Source organism: Tribolium madens, unplaced genomic scaffold (assembly GCF_015345945.1).
Source record: "Tribolium madens isolate multiple individuals breed KSU strain unplaced genomic scaffold, Tmad_KSU_1.1 Scaffold_19;HRSCAF=116;Tcas5.2_LG9, whole genome shotgun sequence".
NCBI classification, from domain to species: domain Eukaryota; kingdom Metazoa; phylum Arthropoda; class Insecta; order Coleoptera; family Tenebrionidae; genus Tribolium; species Tribolium madens.
Window position 1 is genome coordinate 7,282,505 of NW_025400983.1, and position 20,728 is coordinate 7,303,232.

The window sequence follows — 20,728 nt, forward strand, 5'->3', positions numbered from 1 at the left end:
ATTGAAACTCTTCCCTTATATCAGTGAAATAAAAAATTTACAATTTCATCCTTCATCCGATTTTCCATTTTCTCGCTATTTTCTGCCCATAGCGATCACACCTAACCCATATTTTAATCATCCATACATTTCATACAACAATACAAGCATCGGAATTAAAACAAAAGGTGTGTAGAATTTCCTTCGGGAATAAGAATAGTAACACGAGGGGAAGTAACTTGTGCACGCATGTGGGTCAACAAGTAATCAAACAACGTGAAAAACGTGCATTCACCCTATCATTTTGTTAGATTTTATTTGTCTAAAATTGGCTCCAAGTTGCGATCGATATTTTCAACTCAGACACACAATAAAAAAACGTCCAGGCGACCAACAATACCTAAGGGATGACTATGAAAATGCAAACTAACCGTGAAAAAAACTAATTGACCCTTTTATGACGGCCATTTTGTGATGATTTGCCAATTTATGAAGGAAAGTGAATGAGTGCATCGACCACAAGGAAAACGTAAAAGTATTTTTAGAAAATGGGCGGTTAGTGGAAACGGAATGTTAACAACAGAAGCTACAGATAATTAAAATTCAATTAATTAAATTAAACTGTAACGACATTTTTCATATACTTAAGGTAAGTGCAGTTTTACGGCCGGCAATATTTTACTACAAGGTAAATTTCATTAGCAAACAAAAAAATAATGGATTTTTGGTTAGTGCATTATAATATGAACGTTTTTTTCTACAATTGCATTAATTTAAACTTAATTAGTCAATTAATTGATTTGATTGTAAGTAAAAAAGTTGTTTCAACTTGCGCAGTGTTTATTGATAGATAATTTTTTTCTGATTGATCAAGAATAAAAAATTTTAGACATAAGATTCAGCCGCCATTTCGAGCTACACATGGTGTAACAAATATGAAGGAATATTTGGTTCACCCTGTATACTTCCAAATAACTATTATAATTTTACAATTTTCTCAATTTTTAATTACAAATCGATAACAGCTGTTTTAGATATAAAATTAGTTGTTCCAATTACGATTTAATGAATGAATAAACAAGATTAAAAATATCACAAATACACATCACTTTGATAAATAAACGAAAACAAAAATGATTTTTTCAAACTGGCGAAATTATTGTCGTCTTAAATGCTTGTTGATTAGTGACACTTTTATCTTTAGGAACAATCATTACTCATTAATTATTTATAGGAATCGATATAACATTACATTTAGCGCATAAAAGCACTTTTACACCTTACGATAATATACGTATTTACATACATGACTGATAACGAAAAAAAAAAACAAAGAAAACGTGCACAAAAATAGAAAAAACGTATTATTGAGATGCATTTAATTTCTTGATAAAATAAACATTTAAGTACATCATCGCAAACCAGTTTTGTGGTTTTAATTTGAAATGGTATTTAAAATTTCCTCCAGAGCAGGTAAACTGCTTTCTATAGATCTCTGACAGCTGTACCATGTGGGTAACCTTTCGAAGATTTTTTTCTAAAAGCAGGTGGTCAAAGCGACCAGCTGCTGTACCAATCGAAATTTTTGATTCGTCGTCGACAAGGATAACACATGCACGCATGGARTATCCTCTTTATTCACTTCCTGTTTGGAACAATCCGAGCTCCTTAATCTAATGGTAATTCGTACATTTCCTTGCATATATTAAATCCAGAGATATTAATAACCCCTCTGTCTTTGTCCCGAGATAATAATCTCAAGCGTCTCAAAAAATTCATTAATTTTTGCAAAACCGGTCATCCTTGATTAGTCATTAGTTTTAAGAATTTTGCGAATTTCGGTCTAGGAGCTTCGAGGGAGACAAACACCGGCGTGGGTGATTTTTTAAAGGGTGGGTGTTTTTTTTTACAAAAGGAAGACTTACGGACTTAATCCTAAGTTGGGGTAACCGGAAATTACACCGAATACACTTATTTTAAAACACTGATTATTAGAACTTTTTTGTTATTACACACAGAGATGACACATCCTCGCGCACTAGAACGAGCAATCAACAAAACTAACGCAACGCCTTCCGCGGACTTGCACGAAGGGGGGTTCACCAACCGATCGAAGCTCGACATGCTGTATTTGGGGTTGCCTAACTGTGAGGTAAACAAAGGCTTTTGCCGAGCTTTTTCCGCCAAATTAAAAAAATGATAACAGTTAAATACAGTTTTTTTTATGTGTGTTGTACTGCAAATTTACTAAGCAGAACTAAGTGCCCTAATAAACAAGAATTTTTATATACGCTGATGTTTTATATGTAGTAGGGCAGTGTTAATAATAACTAAACAAGTAACAACGCTACAAATTTTTGCTTTCTCTTTATGAATGTATTTAAATTTTTATTTGCTCGATTTGAAATTGATGCTTTACTGAACGAGTAAGCATACAAATGGTGGCGTCTCAGAATCCAGTAAAAAAATTTCATGCACCCCTTAATTTAACAATCCTGTGAAAAATAAAATGACTAGCGGAGTAGATCAATAAAAATGTATTTTCAAGCCGCAAAATTGTTAAATTAAAAATGTACAGTTGCGGAATTAAAATTTCGGGCAGTATTTTTCTGTAACTTTAAAAAGTTCACTGTGACAAACTATCTTTTACTGTCATCATGACTGATATTTAACAATTAAACTTATTTCTTTTGTTGTTAAAATTGTTAATTAAACAATTTGTCTGTCTTTACGAATTGTTATCAATATTAATTGAACTAAGTGTAATTAAATCATCGCTTTGATCTGCTGCCTACGCGTTATTATGCCACAAATCACTATTTTTTAAAGTAAATAAGTCAAAATGACATAAACATGACAAGAGTAAATAATGAAAAAGTTGTTTCCGCAACTGTACTATAACACATCCATTACAGGAACGGCTCATGAAAAAAAGTTTGGTGCATTTTTGCAGGTTTCAGGATTTATAAAAAAAGCAAACGAATAAAAAAATTGTTTTCATAGATTTTATTTATATTAAATACTTAAAATTATGTACAATGCAAACATTTTTTTATGTATTAATTCCGTATTTTGATTTCATCTTATCAATCTCTTCCTGTTTCTTCTCAATATCAGTCTTTTTGAACGCTTTACTCGCCTGATAATACAAAACCACTAAATACCGATTACAAACATTGAAACCAGATAAATGGTCACAAGCATTTTTAGCATCAAAAATGTCCTCATAAACGACAAAAGCTGTTCCTCTTGTTTCCGGTGTATTACCAACCCGGATTTGTCTGATAGCCCCATATTTACCAAAAATATCATACATTTCTTCCGCTGTTATTTTATACGGAAGATTACGGATATAAAGAATTCGGTTGATTTCTGGAGGCAACCTAACCTATAATAGAATTATTTGTTCAGAGCATCAAACTATAGATAAATGTACTTACGTTTGCTTTTCTTTGCATAGCCAAAGCCATTGTGGAGTTGTTTGGTGTTTATTAAATGGAATAAAAGTAAAAACACAAATGTTTTTATTAACGAAAGATCAGTACCATTTATGTCAAAAAAAAACAGTACAATTGCCAACCTAACAAGTTCCAACTTCAAAAACCTACATAACTAAATAGAGAGCGGAAAATTTAAACACAATTATTTTTCGTCATCTAGTTCAGGAATATTAACATCTTTTAGATATTCAATCAACGCATTATCACTGACGAAAGTAGGATAATTCTCATAACGCATCAACGGTGTTACCGTTTCGTTTTTTTCAAACAATTCATCTGCCCGTTTGATGATACTTAGATCCAAGCCGACTTCAGCTGCAATTTTCATAGCGAAACTCATCGAAATACCTTTAGTCACTTTATAAAGAAACAAAAGTGCCCCATTTTCCTCCGAATGTGTCATTTTTAAATATTCAACAATATCATCTTCTGGTAAAAAATCAGAAAGGCTTTGATGGTGTGTCGAAACAAGAATATGAGGGCAACTCTTGCCCTGCTTATAAAAATCTGTCAAAAAACCGCAAAGTAAAGCAAAACCTTCTTCCACTGTAGTTCCCCGCCCAAACTCATCCAATAATATTAGAGAATTATTTCGCGCGTTATGAATGGCTTGTGTGGCCTATTTAATTACTTATTGTTAATTAATTTACTCCCAGAATTTGTGATAAAAACCTGAATTGTGTCAATCATAAACGCAGAAAGTCGCACAGCAGCCGATTCCGTCGCGTGCATTCTGGAATGTATGCTATGCAACATCCCAATGTTGGCACTCCTGGCAGGCACGTATGAGCCAATGTGGGCAAAATAAATAACTAGCGCTACTTGTTTCAAATACACACTTTTGCCACTACCATTAGGCCCGGTGATTATTTTAATGTGACTGTGGTTGTTTCCTGAGCAAAAGTCGTTTGGTTCAAAATTTGAGACTAATTCCAGAAGAGGGTGACGGCAGTCTCGGATTTCGTGCTTGTTCCTATTATTTAAACTAGGTCGCACGTAATTATTTTGGGCCGAGACTTTCGCTATTGCTATCAACCTAAAAAATTTTTTTATAAATTCAGTAAATAAAATTACTTATGGGAAAAATACGCATCGATTAGTGATAAAATTCTGAGAGGCTCTCTGATATCCTTGTTGTATTTAAGGATAAATGACGAGAGGCGTCGTAAAATGCGATTTTCGTGGGCGATTATTTCAGCGTTAATGTCGCCAAGGCTTTCGTCCAACTCTAAATCAAGATTTTTAAAAAATAAATAAATAACAAAAAAAAACATACCTAAACACATTGGATTCTTGTAATGTATTGTTCCACGCAACGTAAACTAAAACGCTTCAATAAATACTAAATTGTGTTTTTATTTATTTTTTTATACCATGAACTGGAATCCTAAATCTTTCAACTCCTCGGGATTACAATTCAATTCCCACTCCTTAATAGCAATCAAATGTCCCATTTCTGGTAAATACACAATTGCACATTCGTGTAAATAATCTGGTAACTGTTCTGCTGCCACTTCGGCCGCTGCACGAACATGTTGAGCAATGTCTTGTCGACGCAATTTCTCTAAAGTATTTTTTTAATTACAAGAAAGCCAAAATTTACAATGAATTACTGGCATCTAAACTTTCATCAAGTCCAGTTTTAATTACAGGCCGTCCTAAATTTTTATTATCGCTAAAGTCTATCGCCTTGCTTATTGAGTCTTCCAAACCAAGTAATTCCATTGTGACCGAATTGTAAAACTCGGACAGAAGTTCGCACGCATCTTGATAAGGAGCTGTTAATTCTCTTAAAAAAACTGTGTGGTAGATTGACTGAAAATGTCGCAATAATTGTTTTTAATTAGATAATTAAACAATACCCTGTACCTCAAGTAATTAAATGACAAAATGACTATAAGAATTTAATCATTTAGAAAATGTAATTATTAACATGTTCTTTATTATTTTTTATGATATAAAAAAACTCACCTTGTATAATATGCGCCAGTCCCTGCAAGTTGCTCTTGAATTTTTAATTTTCAAGAAAATAATCTGATTTTCAAAATAAATTTGTGAGTTACAAAAAGAGTACGCAAACTTACGGAAACGTCTGATAAATTTCTGATATTATCTTGCAAACTTTCGACAAAATCTTGATTACTTGGGTGCAAAACGAACGTAACAAAATCCAATCGTTTCGTAATTTCGTGAATATTATTTAGCGGCTTTTGTAAAATATTTCTATAAAAAAGTGAGTGAGCACACACTAAAATATTACATGGTTTTCATGCAATACTTAAGACATATTTGACCAAGTTTCGACTTGCAACTAGACGAAAAAAGCCGATAAACGCTAAGACCTTCTCGATTACTCGCCTGTAAGCCCCTTTTAAAACTCGCGTCGTGTGAACATTGTTGAAAAATTTGTAGTGCGTTTAGTGTGGTCCAATCTATCAAGACATGCCCTCGACTACAAGGCCACTCTTAGTTGAAAATAATTAACATAACCTGAATTACAAACAGTGAAACTTGGGACACTTGTATGAACTGTAATTCATCCCTAGTGGACAAAAAGTGCGCCCAGTTTTTATCAAGATATTTAACCAAAGCCCCTGCTGCATGCACTGAACATCTATAATCGAAATTGAGCAAGGAATTTATGTGTATTTCTCTTTCCGCTTCAGACATTTCCGACGCGCCTATGAGACTTAAATCGCAAAGTAGAGATCTGCAAATTTCGGACGCTGAAATCATTTTTGTGAAAATTAAAAATGTTACACTAAATTTCGCCTACAGTATTCTTTGAGTCGTAGTAGAAACATGTTGGGGGGCAGAGTCCTAAGCGAATCAGTCGTGGTGGTCGCTTCGTTGACCGATGCCACAACATCTATCACATGTTTGACGTACTCATCGCTCATCTTACCGATTGTTATTACATATTTTGGGGCTACTTCACGATATATGGAACACGTCATGTAATACTGGGGGGCTAAATCCAACACTTCTTCATAGACGTGTAACTATGAAAGGGATTACTACAATTTGTGACAGGGATAAAAGACTTACAAGCTTCCCGTTGAAGTTGAAATAGGCGGCCCCAAGCTTGCCGGTTTTCCACACTAGAGACAAAATTTTCGTTTCCTCGTCGCTATTATCGTCATTTTGGACACTGTCGGAGTCGTCTGGGGTGACAATATTTGTCGCATTATTGCGAATTGTGAAAATTAAATCACTTTCGTCAGAAATAACCATTTTGTAATTGTTTTAACAAATTTCAAAAATCAAGTCTCCTGTTGAATTGTCAGGTCATTGTTGCCAATCCATAAAAATTAAATACAATTTCCTTTAGAACATTTTTTTTTATTTATATCAATATTATAAATAATAAAAACAAACTAAAAGAAAAAAATAAAACTTTCATACTTTTTTAGGCTGACAGTAGTTTAAATTTAGGCGGAAGTGATATCTCTACTTGTGGTCCCGGTTTCTGAAAACTTTTTAATGTTTACAACTTTAAAAATTTAATTTTCCGTAACTTCAAAAACCTTGGTGATTTTTTAATATGTTTCAAAAAACAAGGCCCCAAAATATTAAATATGTCCACATTTTTGTAAAATTAAAATTTCTCGTTTATTGATTTTATAATTAAAACTTAAAATGTAGTTTTTGAGCTTACAGACTAATAAAATACAATTTCTTTAACTTATTCAGTTTCATTGGGGTCATATTTGTGTAATTTAAGTCGCCATTGCTTAATCAAGCCATCCCAGCCGCGTCTCGAATACTTTATAAATTTATTTGGTGTTTGAGGATCGTCTGATTTTCGCTGATGCCTAAAAACGAATATTTAAGTAAAACAAACACGAAGAAATTGAGACAAATACCTCGGAACCTGCTTAATGTATTCATCATAACCTATCGTATTTTTCCCATAGTCAATTTGTTTTTGTCTCCTCTTTAAAACCTCAGGGTCAGTTTCAATTTCATTCCTTCTGAATTTTTTCCTAAAAACAACATTATACAAACTGGAGAGGCAAAACTGAACTTTTACTTTGGTGGACTTTTCTCAGATTGACCCAAATTCAAACTACTGACTCTGCTAGAGCAAGCTTCAAGACGTTCACGTGCTGATTTGTAGGGCGAATCACGTTTTTTAAGTAAAGTTATTTTAGCACTTTTAAAACTCTTTCGAGAATTGGAATCAGAATTCTCGAATGGCTCAGTCTTGATTGGTGAACTCAAGTCATCTAAAACTTCTTTTTTGATGTGAAAATTTTCAAAGGCTTCAGTCGTAACTGGAAAGTTCGTATCTTCGTCAAAAAATTGTTGTTTAATTTCGGTTTTAATCTTGACTTCTTCGGTTGTAACTTTGGTCGACTCTTTGTCTTGAAATGGGTTAAAAGCAAGCTCTTCGAGGTCTTCTTTGATATCCTCATCGATGATTAAATCATCCAAAGAGTCCTAATTAATAGAGTAATTGGTAAAAATCAAAAGGAAAAGGTTGTTGACTCACATCATCAAAAATACGAGCGTTTTTTAGCGATGTGTTCATTGAAAGTCGCGGTCTAGTCGTCATTGTGTTGATTGTTCTTAAAACTAGCACTTTTTGTTGCTACAAGTCAATTTGTACACTTCTTTGAACACAAAAAAAACGGAATACAGGAGGTAAATATTTTGCTCTTCTTAACCTACATTTGCGCGCGCTGTAATGACAGCCAATGCATCACCAAGAAAAACACAAAAAAACTAAAATCGAGCGGTTTATTCAAATATGTACAAAATAAATTACAAGTTAAGCTTTTTCTTCCTCAAAAAACATCTTTCTCTGAACTACGGGTACATGTTTATACCTAAATAAATAATTGTCGTTTCCTAGAACAGTATATGTCCTTTCTCCTTCTTTTCCTAGTATTTTTCTCAAGGCAATGTTTCTGGCCACAATTTTGTTATAAAATTCTTTCCCACCTTCAGCAAAAACCGGACATTTTTCTTTTAATTCCTTATCAATTTTAGTTTCATAGTAAACTTGACTAAAGTCTTTACAAAAAGCGTAACTCCCAAAAGAAAAAGCCCCAACAAGACAATACATAATAATTCTCACTGGTCTAGGTTTTGAATATAAATCCCACTTGTTGTTTAAAGTGTTAGCTATTCCATACATGCCGGACCAGGAAACCACAGCCACAACTGTGTCGAATAGCCCCTTTAAAGTGTCTCTGAATTTAATTTCTCTGGCCATGGCATAAATTTGGGCGTTTTCAGATAATACCAACGATTTCAACAACAACTTTCCTTCATCTGATTCCCAAACAACTGATTCATCCCTGATTCTAATGGAACTCTTGTCGACTGATGACTCGTCATCATAGAAAAAATGCGCTGGGATGCCCACTCTCACTCCAAATTTGCTGTAAGAAGTCCCAGCACTAAAAATATCGAAACCATAGGCAGCAAAAGGCTTAAATAAATGCCGGTCACAGGGTTCAATCTCAACCAAATCCAAAGCTTTCTCAAAACGTTTTTGTATCTTTTCCGTCAATGGAACCGAAAAGCCGTGCTTGTAAAGGTGGAAAATCTCTTCGTATTGGTTTAAGAAAATTGTCTGGGGTAAAGTATGGGCTAAGAGGATCACGGACGTGGTGGTACCGGCTGCATAATAGCAGGCTTTCTTGCCGACGTCGGTTAATAACCACTTGGATAAACGGTTCCATAGCGCCATGATGCGTGTGAGTGTCCTAAACTAAATAAAATTAAGTTTTCATAACAATTAAAACTGTTTCACGAGATAACCTCACTTTTTGGAGGAGCCTTTTTTTGACAGTGGCTCGTCACGTAACTTACTAATTCAGCAGATTTTTTGTTTAATTATTTATTATTTTTATTAAAATTCTGCAATGGTGGAAATTAAAAAAAATATATTAATAAAAGCAATAAATCCAAAATGATTAATAGCAAAAATTGGCCTCTTTACAGATTCCTGTAATATTTAGAAAAGATCTTTTGGTTTGCAAAACCAGTTCATAAAATTTGTTCACTTAGCACATCGAATTTAAAGGTCAAACTTGTAAATTTTATTATTGCATATAACTGTATAACAAATTGATATGTTTTTAACGAAAGTAGGTGTTACACCGTTTCCAACACATTATTCTTCCCCAATTTCTGAAAAATCCAAGGTTATGTGGCCTTTTTGAGCACAATCCCAGAAAACATTTAGCACAAAATGATAAATTTATCCATTCCTTGCTCGTTAGTCCAAGTGAGACTAGTAATATTTGATGCAAAAGCAGAATGAAAAGTACAATTGCTAAACCTAAGCTGTATAACGCTGAGACAAAAGAAAGTCCTAATCTGAAACAAAAAAAATTAGTACTTTGGAGAAAAATAGTAATAAAACTCACTCAAATTGCTCATACACATCTGAGCAGTCGTCTGGTAGTAAAATTGTTTTGTAGAATATAAAAGGATGGCACACTGATGTTAGTGTTAGATTAGAGCTGTACACTAATGAAGCAATTGCAAAAATAAGTGCTAAGATAAATAAACATTGATTATGTCGGCCTACACAACAATTAAACCTGAAATTTTTTATGACATGAGAGATTTTTAAATTAAAATTACTTACCATACGCAGTGATGGTCTTTATCAGGCACTACAACCTGACAAATGTAACATCTGGTCCCAGTCCCTACAAACCCACTTTCAGCCTCATTCTCTCCAATTTTCCCTAAAGCATTATTTCTCTGTTTCATCAAGTAGAAGCACAGAAGAAAAGTAGCGAATAAAACGCTCACTAGAACATTCTCCTCAAACAAAATTTCTAATAGCGGAATTACGACAAATTCGAAGATGATATATAAAATAATGATAGACATCGTGGTCCACACAATAAAAAATTTCGTTTGTGGAATAGTTTTAATAAAAAATCTAAAAACCGACGCTAGGATCACCAAAACAGCAGTAAACGAAAAAATCGTCCACCACAGACTAATTGAAGCTAGTAAAAACATTAAAGGCAAGATAAATACTGGCAGAATGGCATCAAAAGAGACTTGCTTGGCGCCCCCACGCCAGGGGATACGCAATCTGTCTTGGATTGTGGCCATTAGGCGACTTTTGTTGTGCTCGGGAAAACCATGACCTGTTATCAGGCTAAAAATGATACTAAAAAACTGTTGCAATTAATTACCTTCCCTCACCTTTCAACTCCTTCATCAAAGTCGACGCAACTACAACAACATGCCAAAATGTGGTTGCGCTCGTTGTTGTTATCGAAGTATTCGCAACAACACAAGGGGACTACATCGGTATCCATGCCATTTTGTGCTTTTTACGACAATAAACAAACAATTATCCGAGTGGTTAACTGATAAACAAACTTCTGTCAAACTGTAGTTTTTTTGTTTGTGGGTGTTGTAGTTCTAATCAATTTTCTGTTCAATCGACTTAATAAAAAATAATAATTAATTTAATTTTTAATTAATTTTTTTATATGTCTTCTAAGTGTGTTTGTATAATTATTATGTCAGTTTGGTAATTATACCAAACTTTTATTAAATTTGATTTACAAATTCTAAGAAGTAGCTCTATTGTTTTGGTACATCAGATCTACTAGTAGTTTTAAAGGGCAACAACAAATTGTTTATAAAAATAGTTGATTAGTGTGATCATATTGTTAAGTAATTATGTCGTTACAGGCAAAATTAGTTCTTGGAGGTGCGTGCGTTTTTTCATTGGGAATTATAGGATACGTCCATTATAAACAATATCTTGACAGGTAGGTCTCCTAACCTCATTGTTTCAAGTTCTTTAAATTTGTAATCAAGATTAATTAATTCTTTTTTCTTCTTAATTAACATTTGGTAGTGTTTCGTCCATTTCTAATGTTTTTGTAATTGAAATAAATTGGAAATTGAAATGTGTGTACAGTCGTTGCTCAAAAATAGTGGACAAGTGATCCAATTTCAGGCAACAGTTGCACCAAGGAGTGCTGACAGACATGGAAAGGCGCCAAAGACGCAAACAGGAAAATCTCTACATCCTCCAGAAACAAATCGATCTGGCCAAAGAAATTAGGAAAAGTGAAAACACGTCTGATATCACTTAATTTTTTATTGTAAATAATTTAGTAACAAAATAAAAACATAAAAAATCACGTGTAGTCTCCATTATCCGCCCAATGTACTCGTCGACCATCCAGATTACTAAATCCGATTCCGAAGTTTTTGTTTAACTGTTCTAGTGACTGGGTTAGGCTTTCATGCTCGTAATATTTTTTGTATCGCCGAACTAGGATGATACAACACGTTATGAAAATGATTTGAATCAAAACCCACGTTATTATGAGGCCAATGAAAAGGGAGTAGTCTAGGCAAACCTCGTTGGAAATAAAATCTGCAAGTAAATAACATAAAATTGTTAATTAAAATTTTTGTTTTACCATAACCGGCGACTAAAATTTTCCCATCGCCCAAAACCAATCGTTCGGAATTCACTCCAGGGTTCCGCACGATCATAATAAACTCGAGGGGCATTTTCATAACCGTTCTGTCTTTCTCAAATTCTGAGCGGTTCACATTTGTGACTTTTGTACCATCAATTGTGTGCACAGCTCTCGTCTGGACTTCTCGTTGTTTTCGGCCGAAAGATTGAACATTATTGCCACAATCAACCTACGAAAAAAATTACAAAAACTGACAAAAGTGCAAAAATATTACCGGTGGACAATTTTCGGGGCAGAACTGTACAATGACGCTGAACCTGACTATCGGAGAGGAGGAAAATTTAAAAGCTTGAAATTTCGCAACTAATTTAATCGAATCGTTTGTGGCGATTTTTGTCAACGCTGGGAAAATATTGATGTTAGTCGGACATCCTCGATCGTCTAACAATATAATTGATTCGTCATTATGTTCAGTCATTGCGACTAAATGGCCTGCCCAAATATCCAGCGAACCTAAATCGCTTTCAATGAGCTTTTTCTCAGGATAAATTGTTATATTTTTACCATCGGCTTGCTTAAACTCGATGATGAGTTCCAACTCTTGCCCTATTTGAGTACTGCTGACTTCCTTCTGGGTCTCCGCGTCCAGAACTAGCATTTCGATGACTGGAGACGCCGCTAACGCCGTTGAATTAATTAAAGGACTGACATGACTAGGAGCCCTATTATTTTATTAATTACTTTTTTCATTTTTCACTTACTCGTGTCTACTTACGTGGTAATTGTAATTCCTGTCCCCAACAACACCTTACTATCATTCCCATAAATACACCCAACTCGGATAATCCGGTCGCCTTGGGTCTGCACCAATGGGTTGAATTGCAGAATCATAGTCCCAGCAAGTAAAGTGCGATTATCGGGGGCTATAGCTTTGATAATTCCACACTGTTCGGAGATTATCGGTAATTTTAGGGCGACGGTTTCGGTGCCGTGTCCTTTTGCGAAACATTCGAGGTTTTCGGAGTAGCCCTCCATGTACATGCGCCCCAAGAAATTCATGTCAGGGGTGTATTCGACTGTCATGTAGGTTTCGGAACAGGTAATTGATACTAAAAGTATTTTGGGTTGGAATTAGGAAAACTACGATTTTCGTACTAGGGGAAGGTAGGCCAAATTGGACCAATTTTTGTAATGACTACGAAGAACTATAGTATACTAGGAGACGAAACGAAATACAAAAATGAGGGCGCTTAGAGCGTTTTACCGTCTCAGTTTCAAATCGTTTTAAATTAATTTAAATTCAACCAGTTTTCTAATTGCTTGGAAAAAATGCAAAAATTTACATTATTATTATTTACATTATATTATTAAAGATTTACATTCTTAATAATAAGCTGTCACAAACGAACGACTAAATTTTTAACGAGAAATATGAGCAAAAAAATATTTAAAATTTAAAATCTGTGCTCCGTTTCATGTTTTTCAAAATGGTGCGAATACGGTTAAAGATACAAGAAAAATGTAAGAAAGAAAGTTGTAGAGAATAAAATTTCCTAATAAAAAGTCTGCGAGACCATATCTTTAATGGTTTGGGCCTCAAAAACGTTCAAAGCCGATCAAGCGACGGATCCGTTTTATTTTTACTGGTGATTAAGTGCTGGGAGACCACAATTTAAACCTAAACCGTTGAAGATAGAAATATGGTGTCGGGGACTTTTTTGTAGCAACTTTTATTCTCTACAATTTTGTTTCTTATACTTTTTTTGTATCTTTAACCATATTTGCAGCGTTCTCAAAAATATTGGGCGAAACGCAAATTGATGAATGTTTATAATTTATTTTTAACACTTTTCGATATTTTTTGAAAACGCTGCGAATGCAGTTGAAGGTATAAAAAAAGTGTAGGGAACAAAGTTGTAGAAAATTAAATTTCCTGTAAAAAGTCCGCGAGCCCATATCTCTATCTTCAACCGTTTAGGTTTAAATTAATTTTCTGGCTCTGGACCACCGGTAAAAATGACACCTTTTCGTCGCTTGGTCGTCTTTAAATGTCTTTAGGGCCTAAACCGTTGAAGATAGAGGTATCATCTTGCAGACTTTTTTCTTGGAAATTTCATTTTCTACAACTTTCTTTCTTAAGTTTTTCTTGTATCTTTAACCTTATTCGCAGCATTTTGAAAGATTTGAGATGGGGCGTAAATTGGTAAATGTTTAATTTTTTTTAAATATAGTTTTCAATAAAATCTTTGCATTACCTTTATCTCTTCTTATTGAGAACTTAATGCTCTATCTGCCTATGCTTTTTTTTGTTTGCGTTTGGTTCACCGTTATGTAAATACAGCCATTTTTACTTTCCTTATCCTATAAGCAAAGTATTGTAATCGGCTGAAATTTGATGTACCCAGATTTTGACATTTCTGGACGAATTATAGATTCAAGACTCCAAAAAACTTGGTTTGAGCCATTGGGTCGTGTGTGTGTGTGTAGAATCATGAAATAGATATACCTTATTAAATAGTAAAATGTAATAAAATAATAATAATAATACCGAACTAAAAAAAAAACTGCATCCCAGACTCGAACCCGCGACAACTATGATCTATTTTGCGTGTAATCCGGCAGGTGGTACTAACGCAAAGGTTGCACTAAATTATTGTCGTCATTAGGATGTTTTCCAAATAAGTAGGATAAGGAAAGTCGTGTGATGTTCACACCAGATTTTTAACAGAACTATCGAGAACGGGGACGTTTCGTTTTACATCGTGTCGTATCCTAGTCTTTAGGTATATCCGTAGTAATGACACTACAAAGTAGAGTCGTGTATGGTTAAAATGTGATTCACTCGCTACGTTGGCTAAATTCAAATGTTGATTTTAGCTCGAGGGAATTACAGAAATGAAAGAAAAATATAAACTTACTGTTGAGACACGGAGCTTTCTCAAAATACCTTCCCTGGAAATTATTCTGCACAAGCCTCGGCCCGTGCACTTTACTATCCTCGCTGTGTAAATAACAATCAAAGGAACGTTTGCGCTCTACCACACTATAACCCCTACAATTAAAAATCTGCGTCTTCTCACACAAACTCTTGCAACTATCTTTAGTCTGATTTTGAAAAAATAGATCGCTGTGACCCAACGTGGCATTATCATACTCCTCATACGTGCAAAACTCGTCTTCGTCTTCATTCTCGGCCTTCGAGCACTGATTTTCGAAGTATTCATCGTCGTAAGTCGATGCTCTGTACGCCGCTGGCATGACATGCCTATCAATATTGCTCAAAATGCACGTTCCTTTGATGTCGTCACTGGGGCCGTAATTGGAATTAATTTTGAATTTGGCGGATTTGCAGTCGAATTGTCTCTCGTTAAGGCAGCTTTGTTGGCATTCGAGGCGAGTGAGAGATGGCAGTGCTTTGGTCTCGCTTCCGACTAGAGTGGCACCGGGAACCCGTTCAAAAATCCACAGTTTTTCACAGTTGGGTGCTTTGAGGCAGATTTTGATGAACCACGCTGTATCGGAGTCTAGTTCGAGCTCTTCGGTCCCGGTTATGGCATTTCTGAACCAATAGCAGATGCTTATGTTGAAGTAAATGACGAAACTTTGGCATTCTTTATTACTTTGGCATTTTTCGAGGCATTGGGTTGTTATGGGGGTGGTGGCGTTTGTGTCGGGTTTGTAGAGGAGGAGAGGGACGTTGCGGTCGGAGGGTTTCAAGCCGAGGACTTTTTCGAAGTGGATGTCGTTTTTTCCGCAGTTTTTTCGGGCATCTACAATTAATTAATTAATTCACGTGATTTAAAGGTCAAGCTCAAAATGGGAATCATGAATAATTCTGTGAAAATGAGAGACGCTTGATTGTGATTTAAGGACATGGTATGTTTAATAATGAGTTCATTACTTTGGACATTGTCTGGACAATAGTGTGGTTGTGAACGAAATTTCCCCTGATTTTGCTTTATGGTTTTAATTTGTTATTATTTTTATTGGTTAATAAAACTCTCTAAATTTTTGTGGTTTCTTATCAATGGATTATTTTAAGTGCGCATTCGTAAAAAAATTCATGGTCAAGAATATACTTTTCGTTGGCAATGACACAAAAATAATGAGTTCCAACATTTCAAAATTAGCAAAAATTTTAAGTCTTGATAAACAATTTATATAAAAAATGTATGACTTCATTTTTCTATATCTCTAATCTCTAAATATTAGCTCACCAAAATTGTTTGTTTCTATTATTATGTATGACAATAAATAGTATGACCGTATTTATGTTGCTGATAAGCGAGTTAAAAGTATTATTCACCATTTATATGACGTTCAATTTTACTGATACTTAATATTTTTCATTTCATAAAAACAAACTGTTGTTTACTCATTTGAAAATTTGATTAGTTATTGATTACACTGGATTTTCCGAAATTCAAAATAATTTTTAACCATTTTTTGAAACATGGTGATTTATTTGAAGGTATAGTATAAATCTTTATATTTTTTAATAATAAATTTCAGATTTAATAATAATGAATTCCTTATTTGTTGCCACAAAAGTGCAATTTTTTTATTTTTACTACTTTGTTTTCATTCTATGTAATCGTAATTATCTATTCTTCTTTTAAAAATGGAAATCGTGACATTTTTTCTTAACTATCGAAGGATTTAACATTAAAATAACTGAAATTACATTGTAAGTTGAGGTGTTACAGTTACTCATCTTCAAGGAAACTGTAAAATTAACATAAATCGATACGTAAAACTGATGACATCCAGTGGCGCATCCAGAGATAGAGTTTAGGGGCGGTTTACCTATGTAAAAAAATTCGCCATATTTTATTGCTAATTTGAATTAGAATTTGAATTAATGAAAAATTGCGGACTTGAGCGGGGTTGAACCTCGGACCTACCTGTCGAAAAGCGGGACCTTTGCCGCTACACCACCACGCCGCCAATAGTTTCATTGTTTTAATTCAATATATTCATACAGACTTACACAAAATTTCTCAAAAATTTTTTTCTTACATTTTTACAAAGTTTATCTAGGTACTTTTTTAAGTCTCTTGAACCCCCAAGAGAGCAAAAGGTACAATTTTGAAGTTTTTAATTTTCTCGATTTCTGTCTAAATTTTGAGTGATTTTCGGTACCCGGAGCGGCTAATAACTTTGGAATTATTGACGCTGGTCGTTTTTGTTTGGTAGCGTTGGAAAGCAAATTTAATAGAGAAAATTGCTGATAATGTCAAAAACATTCAAAATATTAATTCGACTATAACTTCTAAACGATTAAGTATTTTCCAGTTTTCTCGACGCCAATAGATTTCTCCATACATTTTACATACACATTTTATATGCACATTTTACATACAAATATAACGTTTGAGGTATAGTTTTTTCGCAATTTACAAAATAAAAAAAGTCAAAATTTTTGAATCTTCTGAAGTTATGACAACATCGAAAATAATTGTATACAAAATTTGAATGATTAGTTTAGTTTTATTACCACTAGAAAATAATTTTGCCTGATTTTGTTCGATGCGCCACTGGATGTATCATTATCGAAAAATTTTACAACAGACAAAAAGGTCATTCCATTATTATCAGATTGATTTTCTGTAGATAGGTGAAATAGGTCTTAACAAAATAATAGAAAATTCATTTTTTACAACTACAAGACACTTTTGTCATTTTTTTAAAGAGAACAGAATCAATCCTTTTTTAAGTATTTATTAAATTTGAAAACGTTAATTTTGCTTGTTATTATTAAATAAATGTTTTGACGACTGTCAAATATGTGCTCATATGTACAATGAACAAAGCAGAAAAGACTAAAAATAAGAAAACAAAATTTTCACTCTATTATTACTTGATATTTCTACTTTGTTTATTCCTTTGCAATTAAAAAAAAAATGACTAACACTGTATAATTTTGAGTAACCAAATTATGTGAACTCATTTTATAAAGTGGCGTTATTAAGAAGCCATCTACTGAATCTGAAAAGTAAGAATCTTACAGCCTAATAAAAAAAATAAAATTGACTTTGGAAGCTTTAAAAACAAAATTAAGGTAAACTACAAAGTAAATTAAATGAAGGTTTTTATATTATTTAAAACTATCAAAACGCTCGTTAGAGAAAATAAACTATTTTCTGCTTTGAAAAAACAGGACACGTACCTAATGAAAATGCATTATAAATGATTAAAACCAATATCTAATTATTTAATTAAGTACAATAATTAATCCTTTAATTTTCCACTCTTTAATATTCACCACCAGGTGCATTTGAACCATAAGAAAACGTACCTTGAAACTCACCGATAATCACATCAATTAAAATAAAAAACCAAATAATCCGTAACGTCATAACAAAAACTGAACTTTACACATAGGTAAATAAAGTACAAGAGGTGCAAGTAAACCGCACGTAATTACATGAACGATCACCCGAAACTGTCGAATGCAAATTGACCATCGTTTATCGTTGAGTACCTACTACCTAATACCTGCCGGGGTACTATCAAAAGTGATTCCCTACACATTCATATGTATGACTATTACGTAATTAACCTTGGACTATATTGTCATGCCCTATATGCAACTGCAGTTTATTACATTTTTGCAGATAATTCAATGCCATCCAAGTAATTAACAAAAGTTTTATTTTTCAATTTGTAAGTAACAATGCGGACAGCTTTCCTCTTCACTTACTCCCCTGTCATTACATCGATTTGGAAACAGTTTTTGCAACTAGTGACGTAAGAAAAGAAGACACCACTTTTTCTGAGGTCGAAAGTTATGTTTCTACATTGCTTCAGTGATAAGGTATCTACAACGTAAAATGCGAGGTCTTCCCAAGGCGAGTCGCACAAAAGAACATAATTTTTCATGTACGAGAAGATTTTTACGAAATTTCAAATTTGGGACAAGTTCTCATACAATTTCCCACTTAATTATATCCAAGTCAATTCGTATTACGCACTCATGCGCATCTAATTTGACCATTGTATAAACACTAAGTGCAATTGAGAGTTTAAAACATAATAGATGTTTGCGTATTTCTGCATAAAAATAAACGCGGAAGTTGATTTTCTGGAGATTAAAACTAATTTCCATGCGTGCATTCTGACACGCAACTTGCAGGTGTACCATCGAGATTTTTGTGTAACTGAAAGTTATTCCTGTGTTTCGAAAAATAATGAGGGACAATTCGAAGATAGGGTTTTTTGTTACGAAACAAAGCCGAATACTTGCTAGAAGCGGGTACCGAGATAGCGAGTCTTATGAAATAAAAATGTTGCGCGGTTAAATTGACACAATTTAAATAATATGTCTGCTGAAATTATATTGTTCAAGTATTACTTATGTGGGTAATGGGCTGTCTATACGTAATTTATTGCGACATTAATGCTTCAATCACTGTAAATAAAAAGATGTTACTTCAATTTTTTTTCACATTATCAGTAGTAAGTAAGTAATTTCGGGCTGAAAATTGGTAATTTTTGTTGTATGAGAACAATGTCAATATTTTCATGTTTTTATTTTCTTCTTTCTTGATTGTCTTTAGAAATTTGATACATCACCCTATATAAATGTGCTTATGGAGAAAAAAGATTGCCTTTTGAGCTGCAATTTCTAAATAGGCTTCTTCTGAACAATATTCAAACTTTTTTGTTACAATTTTTTGAGAACAATGTCAATATTTTCATGTTTTTATTTTCTTCTTTCTTGATTGTCTTTAGAAATTTGATACATCACCCTGTATAAATGTGCTTATGGAGAAAAAAGATTGCCTTTTGAGCTGCAATTTCTAAATAGGCTTCTTCTGAACAATATTCAAACTTTTTTGTTACAAAATTCTCATTAAAAAATTCTAACAGTGGAAAACGGAACCTGGTACGGATCTGTTGGGAATATAATTCTATTTCTGATTTTTCCATTAATCTAGTATTCCAACAAAATATCTAGGTTCAAGTTCTCAGAATTTTGATAAAGACTCAAAATTCGTTATAAAATCAAATTCTGATCTTTTAACTCAGATGAAGATTTACAACACTGGCATTTTCACTATTTGAGCAGGAATTCGATTCTGTAAAGGTTATCATTTTAAAAATAAATCATGGACTCAAAATTTTGATTGTAAAGTTCTAAATTGTTATATCTGCAATTTCTTAGGTAGATATTCAAACGTTTGACTTTTCCAATTTTTTTATATAAATGCAGAATGTACAAAATACAAAAATACGGAACCATGAAGCATTTTTTGCCTTTCTTAGAAATCTGCATAATTGATATAATATAAAAATCTTGATCATTTTTCAAGAATAAAATTTATGGATGTTATTGTCCTTTGGTTGTGCAACATTTATATACTTAGAAATTATTTTTTTTTTCGACAAAGATTAAGTTTATATATACTTAATGATAATGAAGAATACAGATTTTGTCAAAAAATTTATAGATTGTTCTTAAAACATTGTTGAACTCCAAAATTTTCAAAAATTTTTATTCTTCAATAACAAGCTCATGTTTTATAGCACTTTATTTGTGACTGTAAATATTTTTTTCTGCAATGTAGAAATAGTTTTATCAACAAACCCTAGGGTCTGTGCTTTTGTCCAGTCTGTATAATAAAATCGGGATTCAAAATTTATCACTTGAAATTTTGGGCTGAAAATAAAAAAAAATGTTTTTTCAAATGGGTCAACCAGGTATGTATAATGACGTCATAATCTTGACGATTATGCAGAAAGCTACACAAAACTGAGCTTTGTTGGTTGCATAAACCACCGACCAAATTATGAGTGAGGTGAACCACGCCTCAAAAAATA

At 33.4% G+C, this 20,728-nt stretch overlaps 8 protein-coding genes across 58 annotated transcripts in view; 1 reads left to right on the top strand and 7 right to left on the bottom strand.

The window, feature by feature from the left end:
* LOC123014772 (Down syndrome cell adhesion molecule-like protein Dscam2) overlaps nt 1-2,033 on the bottom strand; it is a 50,269-nt gene extending 48,236 nt beyond the window's left edge. For all 48 annotated transcript variants that reach the window (XM_044414140.1, XM_044414190.1, XM_044414360.1 and 45 more), the window contains exon 1: nt 1,905-2,033. The gene's annotated coding sequence lies outside the window, so the exon portion shown is untranslated. The remainder of the gene's footprint in view (nt 1-1,904) is intronic.
* Nucleotides 2,034-2,970: 937 nt separating this feature from the next.
* LOC123012477 (splicing factor 3B subunit 6) lies at nt 2,971-3,577 on the bottom strand. Its single transcript, XM_044410429.1, has 2 exons — nt 3,420-3,577; nt 2,971-3,367 (listed from the first exon to the last, which is right to left on the bottom strand). Exons 1-2 carry the CDS (start codon nt 3,447-3,449, stop codon nt 3,032-3,034), a joined length of 366 nt encoding a protein of 121 aa, XP_044266364.1. The 5' UTR covers nt 3,450-3,577; the 3' UTR covers nt 2,971-3,031.
* LOC123012440 (mutS protein homolog 5-like) lies at nt 3,465-6,775 on the bottom strand. The gene is given in 12 exon segments (XM_044410357.1): nt 3,465-4,098; nt 4,152-4,553; nt 4,556-4,707; nt 4,756-4,801; nt 4,853-5,043; nt 5,093-5,294; nt 5,451-5,513; nt 5,564-5,702; nt 5,758-5,931; nt 5,983-6,205; nt 6,256-6,481; nt 6,528-6,775. Coding segments are annotated over 12 exon segments (2,481 nt in total). The 5' UTR covers nt 6,714-6,775; the 3' UTR covers nt 3,465-3,621.
* Nucleotides 6,776-6,897: 122 nt separating this feature from the next.
* LOC123012468 (histone RNA hairpin-binding protein) lies at nt 6,898-8,175 on the bottom strand. Its single transcript, XM_044410416.1, has 4 exons — nt 7,975-8,175; nt 7,513-7,922; nt 7,346-7,465; nt 6,898-7,294 (listed from the first exon to the last, which is right to left on the bottom strand). The coding sequence occupies exons 1-4, from the start codon at nt 8,035-8,037 to the stop codon at nt 7,165-7,167; spliced, it is 723 nt and encodes a 240-aa protein (XP_044266351.1). The 5' UTR covers nt 8,038-8,175; the 3' UTR covers nt 6,898-7,164.
* Nucleotides 8,176-8,208: 33 nt separating this feature from the next.
* LOC123012455 (transmembrane protein 177) lies at nt 8,209-9,413 on the bottom strand. 3 transcript variants are annotated; one of them, XM_044410394.1, is made up of 2 exons: nt 9,257-9,413; nt 8,209-9,201 (listed from the first exon to the last, which is right to left on the bottom strand). In XM_044410394.1, the coding sequence occupies exon 2, from the start codon at nt 9,178-9,180 to the stop codon at nt 8,254-8,256; it is 927 nt and encodes a 308-aa protein (XP_044266329.1). In that variant the 5' UTR covers nt 9,181-9,201; nt 9,257-9,413; the 3' UTR covers nt 8,209-8,253. The 3 variants fall into 3 exon arrangements, with proteins under 3 accessions (XP_044266329.1, XP_044266338.1, XP_044266320.1); XM_044410403.1 differs by having other exon boundaries at nt 8,209-9,196; nt 9,252-9,413; XM_044410385.1 differs by having other exon boundaries at nt 9,252-9,413.
* A 96-nt stretch (nt 9,414-9,509) lies between these two features.
* LOC123012448 (palmitoyltransferase ZDHHC23-B) lies at nt 9,510-10,864 on the bottom strand. Its single transcript, XM_044410369.1, has 4 exons — nt 10,662-10,864; nt 10,087-10,614; nt 9,863-10,039; nt 9,510-9,812 (listed from the first exon to the last, which is right to left on the bottom strand). The coding sequence occupies exons 1-4, from the start codon at nt 10,775-10,777 to the stop codon at nt 9,572-9,574; spliced, it is 1,062 nt and encodes a 353-aa protein (XP_044266304.1). The 5' UTR covers nt 10,778-10,864; the 3' UTR covers nt 9,510-9,571.
* Nucleotides 10,865-11,071: 207 nt separating this feature from the next.
* On the top strand, nt 11,072-11,617 carry LOC123009563. Its single transcript, XM_044405965.1, has 2 exons — nt 11,072-11,239; nt 11,431-11,617. The coding sequence occupies exons 1-2, from the start codon at nt 11,148-11,150 to the stop codon at nt 11,567-11,569; spliced, it is 231 nt and encodes a 76-aa protein (XP_044261900.1). The 5' UTR covers nt 11,072-11,147; the 3' UTR covers nt 11,570-11,617.
* Nucleotides 11,560-18,395, bottom strand: LOC123009553. Of its 2 annotated transcripts, none has more exons than XM_044405951.1 (7): nt 18,216-18,395; nt 14,824-15,675; nt 12,681-13,014; nt 12,470-12,627; nt 12,180-12,418; nt 11,903-12,134; nt 11,560-11,856 (listed from the first exon to the last, which is right to left on the bottom strand). In XM_044405951.1, exons 1-7 carry the CDS (start codon nt 18,262-18,264, stop codon nt 11,615-11,617), a joined length of 2,106 nt encoding a protein of 701 aa, XP_044261886.1. In that variant the 5' UTR covers nt 18,265-18,395; the 3' UTR covers nt 11,560-11,614. The 2 variants fall into 2 exon arrangements, with proteins under 2 accessions (XP_044261886.1, XP_044261879.1); XM_044405944.1 differs by having other exon boundaries at nt 18,204-18,395.
* Between the last annotated feature and the right edge of the window lie 2,333 nt (nt 18,396-20,728).